General features: G+C 37.8%; 1 protein-coding gene across 1 annotated transcript; it reads right to left on the bottom strand.

Moving 5' to 3' along the window:
* Positions 1-3258: 3258 nt before the first annotated feature.
* Positions 3259-15753, bottom strand: mvb12ba (multivesicular body subunit 12Ba). Its single transcript, XM_053340181.1, has 10 exons — positions 15591-15753; positions 11284-11406; positions 9014-9121; positions 8824-8920; positions 8103-8232; positions 7820-7963; positions 6917-7011; positions 5814-5869; positions 5253-5312; positions 3259-3372 (listed from the first exon to the last, which is right to left on the bottom strand). The coding sequence occupies exons 2-10, from the start codon at positions 11392-11394 to the stop codon at positions 3286-3288; spliced, it is 888 nt and encodes a 295-aa protein (XP_053196156.1). The 5' UTR covers positions 11395-11406; positions 15591-15753; the 3' UTR covers positions 3259-3285.
* Between the last annotated feature and the right edge of the window lie 951 nt (positions 15754-16704).

Consider the following 16704-nt stretch of genomic DNA (forward strand, 5'->3'; position numbering starts at 1 on the left):
TTTTACCAAAATAAAATTTATTTTTTCTTTCTCACCAGAATAAAATCACTTCAGATCATTTAGTTCATCATAGTTTAATAAAACTTCGTTTATAATACAAATGCAACAGATGTTTTGTTCATTTCTCAGTGAATCAAATCTATTGATGGGACAAAAAAATGTGACTTTGGATCAATAACCTACAAAAATAAGTGTCATACTGAAACCTGTGACAGCTGACGTCAGCATGCAAACTAACAGACATATCAAAGCAGGGTTGTTACTCGCCGTTAATGCACACATCTTATTGGTTAGTGTTTCAGCAAAACTACTTCCAAGTAAACACCTCTGCTGAAAAGAATAAAATAAAAAGATACGTTTAGTTGTCAAAGAGCAGGCAGACACACTGAGCTCCATTCTCTCTCTCTCTCACGCACACACACACACACACACACACAATCTGCTCATCTTTTACCCCGAAGCGAACATGTCAACAGTGCAAAATGACAACTGTGTGTCACATTTCTGAAGGAAAAAACAAATAGCATTGAGGACATGGTCACAAAACTGAAACGACTAATAAATTAGACAAACAAAAAAAATATAACGTCCAAGTTAATCCATGCATTAATGACTTGATAATATAATGACACACTTGCAAGTGGAAATGAATAAAACCTTGTTCACAAACATCCTTTTTTTGGGGGGAGAATACTGCATATATGCAACAGAACAGTCTCATTAAACACACTGACTGCCTATCATTAGACATGTTGGAGTGAATTAGGACAGTGCAGAGTTGGAAATGTATGTTTTTTATAAGGAGGGTCTTGAAAGTCGAAACGTAATTGGTTGATTTTAGCTCATTAGAGAAAAACATTAGGGGTCACTATTTTTCTGCAGTGCTTTTGATGCTAAGTAACAGCAACTATGGACTATGGACTAGAAGTGACTGTAGTGGTTCAGACTTAGTGGTGAGCTTCACATGACACAGGTAAAAAAAAAAAAAAAAAGTAAAAATAAAAGCTCACACGAAGAGTCAACAGACGCAGGAAGGAGCTGAATCAAACCTGCCATTTCTAGAGGAAACATCTGCATGTGGAGGCACAAAGCTTTTTTTCACGTCATCAACTCAAAACATAAAAAGAGCACTCTTACTGGACAACACTGGTTTTGTTCGGGTGTGTGTTAAAGTAACTAAATACTGACAACTGTAAAGATAGTGCTGTTAAAGTAAAGAGAGCAGAGAGAGCAGGGCTGGGTATCGTACCACTTCACCTTTTCAAAATAAAAGACGTCTGTCAAATAGCTGCTCAGATTCATCTTCTTCTTCACTTATTCTTCCATTAGAACGTTTCATTTTAATCAAATTTGTGATCATTTTAACTGATCTTCTTATACATTAGATTGTGTTAATTGGAACCCGACTGATATGTATGAGTCAACTGATATTGACCTATCACAGATATATTGGTATCGCTGAATATGTTGTCCAATATGCGCCGATTTTTTTTAGGTTATATAGGAAACATTTTATAGGCCCCATCCTCAAAAATCCAGTATCAGTCAGGCTCTAGTGTTAATATTAGGATCTGACCAATACTGGATTTTTGAGCCAATACCATTATTAGGGAATAAAAATTCCAATATTGATATATGGGTTGATAATCTTATATACACAGAATATGTCCATAAACACCCTTTTTTCTCCTGGTTACCAAACACCTGTGACAAAGGTATATATTGGAGGCATGTTATTTTAGTATAAGAAAAATCTTGAATCAGGAAAAATGATTAAATGTACATAAAATGCTGCCTTTATATCTAAACCGGCATATATCAGACAGTCTAAACACTGATACAGATATATCAGTGATATCTGTAATATCAGTTGACTGATATATCAGTGGGGCTCTAGAGAGAACACTGACTAAATTAATACTAAAAAGGAAAATGTGGTGTTTAAATAGACTGGAACCAAAGAAGCCAGTTAACTATAACTGACTGTAACTGACTGAGCCTTATTCCAGAGAAAATGTGGATGTCTGTGCTGCACCTATTAAAAGAGAGTGAGAGAGTTCAGGATGCTTCCAGATATCACACACAGTATCTATGTGCACATGGAATATGAAACTCTTCCATCTGACTGGAGTTGTAATATAAAGAGAGATCAGGAACAATAGTTGCAACACCTCTGTCTACTTCTGTCACAGAGGTGTGAGCTACTGACCTGTTCTACATCATTATTCCCATTTCTAACATTCACATATGAATCCGTCACATGCTGCCAGTGCAGATGTTATGTTGATTAAAATAACTGAAAACAGCCGACACGCTGACATTTTTTTGAACATGTTAAAGTGTGTTAATATGCTCTTTAAATAAAAACACTTTACAATATTAGTAGTGAAATAATCGTCTTGTATCTGTACCAAAAAAACAACAAACAATTAAAGTGTTGTACTGGCTCTAGTATGGAAACTGATACCCGGCCCTGTTAAAATATAAAACATAATTAGAGTTATTGGCAGACATAATATGTGTGAGTTTACACAGTAACAGTGGTTGTGGCTCATATACAGAGACAGTGAAGGAGTGGTTAACAAATTCCCAAAAAAACACAAAGTGCGCTTACAGTCACGCCACTATATTACAGTAACACCTAGAGGGCAATCATTCCCCATCGACAAGCTTCAAAATAAAATCCTATTGTTTCCTTTTGTGTTTCCAGAAAAAAAAAAGCTGATCGTTTTTTCCAGCATGAGACACACTAACAGTTCATTTCAGAGAGCTGCTCTCCATCACTAATGTTTCAAACATGTCCTTCATGTGGGACATGCTTATTTGCATCACAGAGGAACCACATTTAATTATTCTTTTAACAAGGAAATAGATGTCTCCATTTCCTTCAGCGAGAAAGTTCATCCAACAATAGATGAGTCATTCTCACTGTAAATACCAGCTGAGTGATGCACGTAGTGGTTTCCAACAGACTCATGTGATCCCTCTGTATTCAACTTGTGTCTCTGAAGGCTTTTAGTTAAACATAAAGGCTTCCTCCTTTACATTTTTAACAGCACGACAAACACAGAAAGACCACGACGGCTCCCAGAGGTTGAGAGGGTTTGTTTTTTCTTCTCAGTTCAGGTCGATGTGGAGAGTGGAGTTTGGAGTTGAGAATGGGAGAGATGGCTTTTTTTGTGGGCAGGTCCTCAGTAGTTGTGTACTGGTTTGTCCTGCTGGTGTCCGTAGGGGAGGGGGGGTGTTGTATGGGGGGGAGTGTTGTATGGTTGGGGTTGCAGTCCTTCAGGCCTCAGAGCTCAGAGATGTTCGTGTGGGGCTGGGAGGGAGGCGGGCGGCTGCACTGTGCTCTGTGCGGAAACTATAATCATACTGAACAGAGGAGAGACACACATTATTACACTGTCAGAAATAATCAAGCACTACTGAATCTAACATTCATCCCATCATCTGTAAGCTACATATCAAACAGCACCACACTGCCCTCTGGTGGACATAGTGTGCAGTAACAGGAACATTTCTATTTGTTGACTGTAAACAGCAACTTTAGAAGAAGATACTTAATGTGTCGTACAACTTGGTTCTTTCATCCACATCAATACTAAAGTCAAATTAGTTAAAAAAACAAAAGAAGTGCATGGATGAACATGAATTATATGAAACCATTCAGTGTGTTCTGTGTTCTGTTGATCTCACTCAGTGGAAGAACTGACATAAAGAGTCTTTAGTCATCTATTCTGGTCTCCATTCATGATCATCTTTAAGTGTGTTGTAAGCTTCTCTTGTGTGTGTTCATGCACTTCCACTATTACATAACTGCAGCTGGCTGGTGAACACTGCAACGCTGTGGTTTGTGTGCTTCTTCCTACTGATGATTGGCTCATTAGTCTGTGCTAGAGTATTACTCATTACTTCTTCTTTCCTAAGAGCTTTCCATACTGACAAGATATCTTCTTCACTGGTGTGTACTGACTACATAAACCCAAATGACCCCATAGGGGATATTCAAAATTTACACAACAGTAGCCTTGTAATGGGGAAGTGATAATAAAATAAAATAAATTAAAATATAAAATAAACAATCTCTTAAATAATCTGTAATTATAGAAATTCCTTATACTTTATACAAGTGTGTAATGTTCCTGGGATTAAACAGCAAGGACAGCCTCAGTCTTATTCGTGGATGTCAGTTTCAGTTCATTTAGCTTTGAACAGACTCATTAAGTGGTAACTGACTCAGTGTTTCCTCTATGTACATTCAACAACAACAATTTAACAACTCGGGGACGTCCATGAAGCAACATGTTGTTTGAGCACTTTTTTGCATTGTCAATTTGAAATATATATTTTTTTTGAATGATTAGGTGGAAATTTAAAATATATATATATATATATATATATATTTTTTTTTTTATCAGATTCATCGATTAATCGTAAAAATAATGGACTGATTAATTGATTATCAAAATAATCGTTAGTTGCAGCCCTATTATTTTTCTAATTTTTCTTCCAGGGGAGCATACCCCCAGACCCCCCTAGTGTTGCTAGGCTACCGACACACAGCACCGCTGCTACAAAAATTTCTAGGGGAAACACTGCTGACTGGTTTATTTCGAAAAAGAAAGTTGTGCTGTAGCTTCTGTGTGTGAGAGCAGTCCTGTAGTCTGTGATCAGAGCTAGTTTGTCTTTCCAGGTTAGCTTCACTTTCAGCTCACCCTTCTTCACAATTTTGGTCACAGTGGCTCTCCATGGAATAAATGACTCAGGCTTGGAATGAGGTAGTCTGAGCTACTTAACTTGCACTTTTAACCAGTACTCTGGATTTTGAACTTGCACGTTATTTGCTCATGTGTTTTATAACAGAACTTTACTATCCTTTTAGACATTATATATGGTTTTTATCTTAAGAAAGTAAGTAAGTTAGGAAAGTACGTAAGTAAGTAAAGTAAGTAAGTAAGTAAAGTAAGTAAAGTAAGTAAGTAAGTAAAGTAAGTAAGTAAGTAAGTAAAGTAAGTAAGTAAGTAAGTTAGTAAACAAAGTAAAGAAAGTAAATATGTAAGTAAAGAAAGTAAGTATAGAAAGTAAGTAAGTAAAGAAAGTAAGTACACAGTAAAGTAAGTAAGAAAACAAAGTAAGTCAGTAAGTAAAGACAGTAAGGAAGGAAAGTAAACAAAGAGAGTAAAGAAAGTAAGTAAATAAAGTAAGGAAAGTAACTAAGTAAACACTTTAAAACACACTTCTGAATCACTCACCTCTTTCTCTATCTCAGCCAGGGACTTGATTGTGATTCCCATGAGGTCGACCTGCTGCAGCTGAACATACAGAGCATTACAGTGATTATATACACAATCATTTCTTTTCAAACTATCACATGCTGAACATGTACACACCATCTGCCAATCCCTTTGAATCAACATTACTGCTGCAACTATTCGTTACTTTCATTATCAATGAACCTGTCAATTACTTGTTTGATTCATTGATTCGTTGTGTGATCCATAACATTTAGATCACTATTTTCATCAAATGTCTTGTTTTGTCAACAATCCAGTTTTATTGTCACAGAGGACTAAATAAACCAGAAAATATTCACATTTGAGAAGCTGGAATCAGACAATTTTTGTTAAAAAAATGATACCAAATAATGTCTTGATTATCAGAATAGTTATTTTAATAGCTGATAACTAATTGATTAATCCACTAATCACTGCAGCCATACACATGATATTAAAGATAGATGCAGAGCTTGAAGAGAGGAGTTAAAACAGAGAGCTACAGGAGGATTCAAGTCAGACTGAGCTGAGGACACTTACATCAGATGAGGCGCAGGCGAACTTCTCAGAGATCATGAAGGGAACGCCATCCATCGCTGAAAAGGACAGTTCACATTAAAATAAATCCAACTATTGCAAACCCCAAAAACATTCAATCACAACATAAAAACAATAATGATCTACTTTTATGGTGTGAACACAGGGACGAGGTCATAGTGGTTATTACTTTATGTTAGTTAGTGTGTGGTGATTAACCATGACTACAACACGGCCACAGTATACTTCATTCATGATTTACAGATAACCACACTGCTCTGACACAGTGTGGAAGCTCAGTTTAATATGTGCTTCAGTTTTGGAGTCACGGTTTAATGCCGATTACTCAGAACTGGTTGTTCAGATGTTTCCCACCACAAATCAAATGTGTTGTGTTATGAACGGCTTCACTCAAAGGTGAGGCTCTCAAGGAGGGGAGGGGGGCAGTTATATTTAAATATAGGGATAATATAGGGATAATGGTGCACATTTTAATAATAATGTTGCACTCAGTCAGTGTCAAGGGAGGATCATCCAGCTCAGGTCTCTCATTTGTCATTCTGACAGCAGTGACGCAAAATAGGTATGGGTAACCAAGGTAACCAGGACAACCAGTGGTGTGCTGCCAAAACATTCCAGGTGGAACTTGGGACTCTAGAATTATTGTTCCACACATCAGACTAAGTGGATTATAAAACTATTTTGGTGCACCCTCATAGCTTAGCCATATACCCACAATGCCCGTGGTTCCACTCTCTGCCACTAACTGCCCATAAAAAGGCAAAAAAGATCCCTCCCCCCAAAAAAAGACTATATTATGCATCACAGAACACACCAAACAGAATAAGCTGCTTATCAAACCCAACATCCTCTAACAAAGGTTTCAGGATGAACACACACACATACACACACACACACACACACACACACACCCACACACCCACACACCACATGACTGAAAAGCCGCTGACTTCACACTTCCTGTTCCTTATTTCATCTTCTTGAGCCCACAGGAGACACTGGAGCATTTTACACTACAGGTTTACACACACTTGTAAACACATTTTATGTGACTCTGGGGAGACGATGTTGAAGCTGTTACTAACCTGAGATAGCATACAGGTTGGAGTTCTGGTGCTCGTAGTCTGGCCTGGTGGTGTTCTTCCCTCTGAAACTGGCTGGGAGGGTCATGGAAATATGCCTGAGACACAGACACGGACACAGACACAGACACACAGACACAGACACACACACACACAAAGTCTGGTAAGTGATGGAGACAAAACACTGATGTTCACTGGGAACCTGGATAAGATTATTCCTTACTATGTTATTGTGACATAAACAAAGTTCTACAGCTAGAGGAGGAGCAGAGAGGACAGGAAACAGCTGGAATCTGTAAGGTGGTGTCTCTTTATAATTTGTCTTTAGGCTTTAAAGGATCTGTCTTTGTTCAGGCATTTGCTCTCATGAAAAAATACATTATATTATTGTATTGTGCAATCGTCACCAAATGAACTTTAACATGGATTCACATGAAACCTGCACCAACAGGACTCCAACATGTCTTAGAAACAGGTGTGAACACAGCACAGACTGAGCCAACCTGTTTTTCTCCTCTTTATAGGGCTGTGTAAAATTAAAAAATTAAAAATCTACATTTTAATTACAACCTCAATATTTTCCACTAGAAGAGATAAAGCTCACTGTAATGACTTTCCTCCTCTCTCACATAGTCCTCCACCTGATCCAATTCACCAATTTAGTGAATCACCATAGAAACAAGGAAATCAAAGTTACACAGAACATAATACATAATGTATGCGCTTTCTCTGTGTTCCAGCTGATGCGTCACTTTTTCCTACTTGACTGTGATCTAAAGATAGAGCAGCTTCCTTGAGGAAAGGGTAGTCAAGGACAGTGAACATCCTCTTTCCAGTGTCAGCCCTGTCAGTATAATACAGGATGTACAGTATGTGAGATAGTTAGATGTGCACGAGTGGACGTACTTGGGCATAGGAGCTGCTGGCACTGCGGCTGAGCTGGATGTGGAGTTGACATTGTGGGTGTTGTTGGTGGTGGGTGTGTGGGTGGAGTCCTGGGCACGAGGAACAGTCCCCATCCGATACCAGATTCCCATGTTATTAAGCTCTCTGTAAAAAAAAAACACAGATAAACAGTCAGAGGCATTAATGAGCAGAAAGAGCTGGACATCCAAAAATGTATCTTCTCATTAATACTTTGTCCGATTTATTATTTATAATCTACAACTGTGATCCCCAAGCTGCTTACCCTATGAAGGTGTACTGGGGGGGGGCCTGCTTGGAGCGCCCCAGGATGCGGATGTCACAGATGGCTGCTTCTGTGGAGTCCCGTGGAATAAACTTGATGCAGAGTCGCCTCTTCCTGAAGGCCTGCTCCTCTGTATGACACACACAGACACACACAGACACTGTGCATTAATCATACGAGTCAATGACATGTTTATGTGTCCATGTGGTTTAGTCAAATAGAAAATAAACGTAGGAATATCAAATTTCTGCTTTTAATCCATTGAGAGAGAATATATTAGAGGATTATGGCAAAAATATCTCAGTGGTGTAACCATAAATACTTTGTACCAAATCATTCAACTTGCTTAAAAACAGTAAAAAATCAATAAAACACCATATCAACTAGTTTGGCATGATCTTACATTATAACTTTTATATTAAATAAAGCTAATGGAATACTATTGTTCTAAATATTGAGATGGATAAGATATTGAATATTTATCATTATTTTGTGGTTACACCATTTGACATTTTAAGGAGCATTCAGTTTTACTTTTGGTAAAAAATGGTGCAAATGTCATTTCAAATGATATAAAAGCAACAAAAATACTAAATGTACATTTTAACAAACCTGATGCTGCTTTTAAAACTAGTTTAACTGATTTATGAATTGTTCATCTTACTGACCCATATAGATGTTTACGAACCATAATTTAAAGATAGTAAATTTGACAACTTACGGGTGTCAACAGTCTCCTGGATTGGGATAAAGCCCACAGGCAGAGTGTCCTTTATATCGATCAGCTTCATGTCCACTAGAACATTACCTAAATGGCTCTGTGAGGGAACACAATGAGAGCAGAGATTATGAGGAGAAAGATAAGAGAGCAGATAGAGAAGGTATTTTAAACCAACTCAGAGTTCACTTACATTTTCCTTAGAGAAGACCCTTGTGAAGCACAGGTAGCGGGTCACCTTGGATTTGAAAAGGCCGTCTTTCCACAGGTCAGCATCTAGACCGTCTGTTGTAGTAGACACCTGGAGGTTCATGAAGAAGATGCACCATCATACTGTTCCAATCACAGTACCACTACTTTAGCCAACACTGAGTACTGATATGATAACAATTCATTAATAAACTGTATGGCTCACTATGTGAAAGAGACTGAGGTCATTCTTTGATGTGTAAGGCTTGACTTTGGTTTCCTAACTTCATAAAATCAAATATAACAAAAACATATGTTTATTTGTTTAAAATGATATAATTATGAATTGATGTGTGAATGATTCCAGTCATTTGTTTGCAGGAGGAAAACAGCAAATATATACACCTGATGCAGGTTGGTAACAATTCGCTGCAATGATTCAACAACACTGGTCTTCTCTATACAATCATGATACTTGGGTGACCATTCAGAATTGATTGAAAACTGATTTTTGATTAAATGAATAGAAAGAGGCTCTGTTTTCAGTCTCCTGCACCAGTTTACTGTGTGCCAAACCATTCACTGCTCCTCATTCCACTGAAACTCAATAAGAACCATAACAGAAAGACAAGATTACTGTTCTGCAGGCCTTCTCATTTAAAAGTTAACTACATTAATGAATGAGTTGATTGATCTGAAAGCCTCTTACAGAGTGAGGAGTGGGTCTCCAGCAGTATAGAGCAGCCTCTCTGCTGCACTGTCACACTTCACTGTACAAGCTGCTGAGCAGGCACAGTGTTAGAGGTGATACACACTGAATACTGAGTTATTACTTCACCTCACAGTTGGTTCAACTTGTTAAATGCTGCAGTGTGTGTTGATCAGCTGATCTTCTACTGCTGATTAGAGGTGGGCCATCTAATTTGTATTCACGTTTTCTTTTAGGGGTGTGTCCAAAAAAATCGATCCATCAATTAATATCGATTTTCTATTTAAAAATTCAATATCGATTCAAAATTCTGTGAATCGATTTTTTTGAACTGAACTGACATGCTTATCCATAATCTTTATGTGCATTTTTTGAAAATCATTGGTTACATGATGACAACATAATTCAAAGTGACATGATTTAAAATGCCACTGGTCTTAAGGGTAAATACACATAGATGCTATCATGCTAGATCCCAGTGTTGGATCAGACTCATGATTTAACTTTACTCTTCAAGAATTTGGTGTCCACACATGATTGCGTGCTAAAAATATTGGCTATTGTCTATTGTCTTGACTTACAAAACAGAAACTCTGGGAACATAAAAGTGAATCATTATTGAATCGAATCGAATCGAATCGAATCGGGATTGAATCGATTCAGGAAATCATTGACAATACCCAGCCCTATTTTCTTTTGGATTGAATTTGTTTATGGTGTGAAAATACAATCACAATCATACTCCTCCTGAAACAGACACAGCTTAATCATTCCCATCTCCTGGAATTACAAGATTCCTATATTAAAATGAGTCAACTACACAGTGCAGGACTCTGTGTAGATTAGAATTAGATATTAAAGATTAACCAGCAAGTTCAAATGTTCTGTAGAAATTGTAAAACGTTCTGACACAAACTTTTGAGGGTATATAAATAAACAATTAGGGCTGTCAGCGTAAACGCGTTAATCGCGATTAGATTAATGCAATCCATAACGCGTTAATTTCTTTAATCGCATTTTAATTTTGCAAGCCTTTTTGTCCCTTCTACTCCCCCGTAGACGGCTCCTCTAGCTGTAGCGCTATGCTTTGAAGTGGCCTCCTGCAGCAAACCTACAGCGGTGATGGAAAGTAAGAGAGCTACTGGACTTTTGAACGGCTTGTTTAACTTTAAAACACTTCCAGACGGTTCAGTTGACAAGTCAAAAGTAAAATGCAACCTGTGTCAAACGGAGTTTAACTACCACCGGAGTACGTGGAGTTTGAGTTAGCACCTCCACGCTAAACACCCAGGTGCAGCCAAGCCAGCCTCAGCTCCACCAAAGAACCATTTTGGAGTGTGGGCGTCGCAGTAGAGCCGTGATTGATTCCCAGTTAAGACACTCTGGTAAGAAATGCTTTACATTATGGGCTTAAAACTGCCTTCAAATGGAAAATAACAGGATTTTAAACATGCAATTCAAAACGCAATTAACTATGGAAATGCCGCGATTAATCTCGATTAAAAAAATTAATTGTTTGACAGCCCTATAAACAATAGTATTTAGCGTGATGTTCAGGGACTTACTACATCATATCCGGTGGGTGCCCTGTTTCTGGAGGCTACAACTCCCACTCCAGTGATGGGGTCCATGGGCATCTCCGGCAAAGCTTCAGAAAGTTCCCGAACCTCAGGCATGTTTGTAGAGCTCTGCAACACACAGCACCAAGACTGATGAGCTTCTAGAAACTTCAGGAGGAGATAGCAGGTGAACAGTAAGTGCCATGTAGAAGTGCTATACATAATCTGAAAGCTGTGAGACTACAGATTCATTTGCATGCAGCTTAGCACTGTGGGTAAGCTATACATTTGCTCAATTATGTCTCATAAGTTGTTGTGTTGATACCATTTTAACACAAGTGGTGCTAAATGTAACTATTTTGAGTACTTAAAAATATAGAAAAATGGTCAAACAACAAAATATGACATTAAGACACCAAGAGCCTCAGAAACATCACAGAAACCTCCATGCTGTGATTTAATATCAGAAACATTTGATATTTGAAGATTTCTGGAAGAGTTGCATTTTTCTGCAACTGGATTGTGAATATTTTTGGCTCTGGAAATTGCTCAGAAATCCTCTTCCTGTCAGTATACATGTTATCCATACATCCTCTGAACAACAGTTTTAAAAATCCCTAACCCAGTATGCAGAAATATTCAAATACAGCATAATTAGAGTAGCATGTCTATAAATAGGAGATGTGTGGGACCCATAGAACTTCTTCATGGTCTTCTTTCACCACCCTTCCTGACAAGCTATCATGACAGAGTTGGTACTAATGGAAAAAGTGCCAATCTCAGCTTACCTAAAAATATATATCTGAAGCTTTTCACAATGTGATGTCATCCGTGAGAAGTAGACAAACCGAAACAGTGAACATTCCCTTTATATGACATCATCACACTGTAACACAGAGGGCTTCATGACCACGCCCAATAAACTGATACTACATACTCACTCACTCACACTCACACTCACACACTGAGCTGCCACAACACGCATCAGTCCAAGTTGTGAATTATTCAGATAAAAGAAGTGATTGATTATTCACCACAAACAGTGTGTTGTTCCTGCTGTAAATCATGAGGACTTCCTGCCTTTCTCTGTCATAAAGTGAATGAGTAAGTCTCACTCAGACAAAACAAACTATTTGATAACATCATGATGTTGAGTTTTGCCTTTTTTGTTTTTTTCCTCTCTTCTGGCATTTAGAAGAGTATATATAGACTAAAACATCAATCAATCAAATTTTTATTTGTTTAGCACTTTTCATAGATCATAATAATATATATTGTGTTACATCATAATGTAACACAAAGTGCTTTATATAGTCAAAACAAACAAACAAACAGAAAAGAAATCACTAAAAAGAGGAATTCATGAAAAGCTATCAGAACTCTCAAGAATCCACAATGAGGTTAAAAATGTCCCAAAAAAAAGAAAAAAGAATCATCCCCATATAAAATAAAATGGTAATAAAAGTTGAATACAAATATTTAAAAGAAAATAATAAAATAAAGTCACTATAGAATAAAGCTGGTAAAACAGTAAATGTTAAGAGCAAAAGTAATGAAGTAAAACATAAACAGGGATTAATAGTCCAAGTAGTAAAATAGGCTAACATAAAAAAATAAAAAAAACATAAAACATGAATCAGGAAAGTGATAAAAGTGTGTGTATATATATATGCCTTTTATGTTGGCAGACGAGATCAGTTTTAAACAGGAAACAGCAGCAGCAACAGTATGAAGAGCTGCAGGTTAGTTTAGGTAAACATCAGCAGTGTATATGAGCTCTAAAACTCCCTCCAGATCCATTTCTCATAGAGAAAGATGTTTTTTTTGTAATCATGTTTTCACATGGATTCTTACATTAGAAGGATTTCAGACAGGCGATGTGTCACTGTGACAGCAGGATGGTGAGATGAATAAGACACTGTCATCATATGTGTGATCATAGTCTAAATAATTCCATCCACAGTCTAAGTGTAAGAGTGAAACTAACAGCAGGCAGTAGGGATGCACCATATCTGATAGAATATGATAATATTTTTGGCTGACTGCCAATGCTGATGCCAGTATGCACTTATTTATTTTCTCCACCTGGCTGAGGAGACAATGATGCATGCAGTCATAGATTGTACTGAATGATCAAGACATACAGAACATTAAGAAAGAGCTTAGGAAGAGTTCAAGAGCTCAGCTTTAAAACTTTAATGAACCTTCCAAGTGTCGAGCAGGAGAGTTTTCTTCGAGTTAATTATGTAGAATTTAATCTCTGCTTTACACTCTGGAACAGAAGGTGGAAATAATGCATGTAATAAAAAAAGAGTGGAGTATCCTGTCAGCCGATCACAGCCGACCACAGGAGCTCCTCTGTCAGGGTCAAACAGTATGTGGTGGGAGGCACAGTCAGGTAATTGGTCATTTTCTACTGATGAGTGCTGATATTATTATGCATCCCTACCAATTAGCCTCAGTGAGTCTCTGTTAGTCTATGTGAAAAATGCCTAGGGATTACTTTTGTTGTGATTTGGCGCTACATAAATAAACCTGAAGTGAAATGAAATGAGTCAGTTTCCAAAGCTAAAAACTGACAATTAATCAAACTGAGTCTGTCCACAGCCTGTTCTCTCACTCCATCCGCTCTCTGACACACACACACGAACACAAGCGTGTGTGTTGCAGATAGCTGGGCTATTAACTGCTTCCAAGATAAAGGTGGGGGTAAAGGAGATATCTGATGACCACTCTTGCTGGTATATTTATAGTGACCAGAACACATACCATAGTACTACACTACACAAACAACAGCCACTCATAATGATGATTCAATAATGCCAAATACGTTTCTGTAACTATGAAAATAAGACTGCAGAGGTTTCAGGATTCATGGTGCAGCATTGTTAAGCTGTTGCTGAGAGCTGAGGTCTACAGTATGTAAACGCTAGTGTTTGTATGACAAAGTGGATACAAAGCCACACATGCCACCTCTTTATGTGCCTGGTAAATTTGACTTCACTCACTTCTAATCCGTTTGCTGCAGAGCGTTCTTACAGCTTTGACTGAAAGAACAACTCTCCAGCCTGGTAGGATACTGCAACACAGAAGCATATTAATGAGTGCTGAGCAGTGTGGGATTTACACAGTGAAGAAAACACTCTTGAAGCTGTCTGGACAACAGAGGCCCCCTGCATAGCTTCTCCCTGGATACCACTGTTATCTGTTCAGAGCAGTGACAACAAGACAGAAAGTAGGAGGCTGACTGACAGGAGGCTGTGTGCCAATGAGTTGACACCTCCATATCCACACAGCACATACAGCCATCTGTGGCTGAATGTGCAATCACATGTACTATATGGAATTACTCCCCACATTAAGATTTAGCATCATCTTAGAAAGATCCAAGTAACCTGGTTCACTTTGTTAATGTGTTTTCTTCATTGTTTGCACTTCAAGTAGCTCCTCAAACCCACAAAAACGAGTCAATTTAAATCATTATATTTAAATTTCAAGTATGTTTGTCATCTCTTAACACACATTTAGGAGATGAACACCAAACTCAATATGAAAATCGGTTCCTCTTTCTTTAAGAAACAATTCACTTAGTAAGACAAGACTCGGCTCACGGTGTAATTAACATGTTCAAAGTGCTACTTTTACAACCTTTTTACCGTGTTACAATTCTAATTCTAATTTAATTATAATATATAGTATGTAATATGTTGAAGAGCGGTGTAAATACCATTGTTGAATTAACTATGCTAGCTATGTACAGAGGTACCACAGCACTGTAAGCATTCACCACATTATTTTATATGGAGTAAACATCATTTAATGCAACCATGTATCAAATGAATTCAACATGTCCTTCTCTTCATACTGGCCATGGCTCGCATTGATTCTGTTAACAGCTAACAGTGTTCATAACTAACCCAACTACCAATCCACAACACAAACGAACATGATAACCAGTTAGCGTTAGCCCCTCTTATGGTTTGTCAACCGTAGCAGTACATCTAGGCGACAAAGCTAGCAAGCTAGTCAGCTAATGCTAACACGATAAACTATCCAAACACCAGCTGCCCGACGCTAACGTTAGCTCGGCTGTTGCTGCCCAGCCTGTTGGGCATATGATACCCACCCAAACAATATACGCGCTCATGACACATTCTTCATTCAGTTTAATATCACACCACTTGATACAAAGGCAGCGTTACATGTCATAACGTGGTGCGGAGACTGAATGTGTATTAATTGCGAACTGTTAATTACAAGATCGATCATGTTAGCTAACGTTAACTAGCTAACCGCTAGGTTAGTCTACTTACCAAGCGCGGATAACAAATGAATCCCACCAGTCTCCGTCTATTTTCTGGTGTGTTATTCTCTGTCAGACGTATTCACACCTCCGAGGCAACTCGCATCCTTACGGGATCCCTGTTATCAGTGAGCCGATCCAAAACATGAGCTGTTTGGCATATATACTTTGCATAGTGGTGCTCAATCTAGCGGGTTCAGTATGGGGCCGTGAGTGGAGCGGCGAGGAGGACTGGGGCGGGGGAGTGATAGACCAGCCTCCCCTCTCCTGCCCGGAGCTTACGTATTAAACAAACATGTAAACATAAATAACAGTATCATGTGTGTCTGGACGCTTTTTATTCAATTCTTTTTAAAGCATGCAGTCAGTGGAGAATTATAGGGTGGATTAGGCTAATGTGGGACAATTAAGCTCCAGTGCATGTATCTGTTTTTCTATTCAAGTAGGCTATTTTAAAGCTAACTAGTAGGCTATATGCAAAATATGTAGATTATATTGTTTAAAATGTCCTAGTTTTTTAACCTACATATTGTAGGACTACTAAATTAAATGACCAAATATGGGTATAGATATTTCAGAATGTTTTGGCAGACAAGGCTGCTTTGTAAATAATAATTAGAGAAAAAAAAGGAATCTATAGCCATGAAACCAGTGTCCACGTTACAAAATTCTGAAACTTTTGAGTTCAATGTCCAAATATTGTCTTCTGTTTTAACAAGCAAACATCTTTCATAAATGATATTATGTGTTGATATAATGTATTGGATTCATATGCAAATAGGGTAAACAAAAATTGTCAAAATTGCAAAAAGTATCCCACATTACCCTAATCCACCCTACTAATACATTTATGCTGCGATAAAGACTTCATGTGCACCATGCGGTTAGTTTGTGGTGATTTAATTATTTGCAACCTTATGTGTTAATACTTGTTACAGTAAATCACTCTATAAACTGAAATGATAGAGGCCCCAAAACAAAACCTTCATTATTATAATCTTGAATCTCTATCGTATAAGTTAAAACTCTATATTTACATAGCCTACTGCTAATTATGTTATCAGGTAGCCACAAACTGACTTAGTCCATACAATTTATGAGGTGCCGAAAGAGGACCTCTTCAA

The sequence above is a fragment of the Scomber japonicus genome, chromosome 19, assembly GCF_027409825.1.
Source record: "Scomber japonicus isolate fScoJap1 chromosome 19, fScoJap1.pri, whole genome shotgun sequence".
Lineage (NCBI taxonomy): Eukaryota > Metazoa > Chordata > Actinopteri > Scombriformes > Scombridae > Scomber > Scomber japonicus.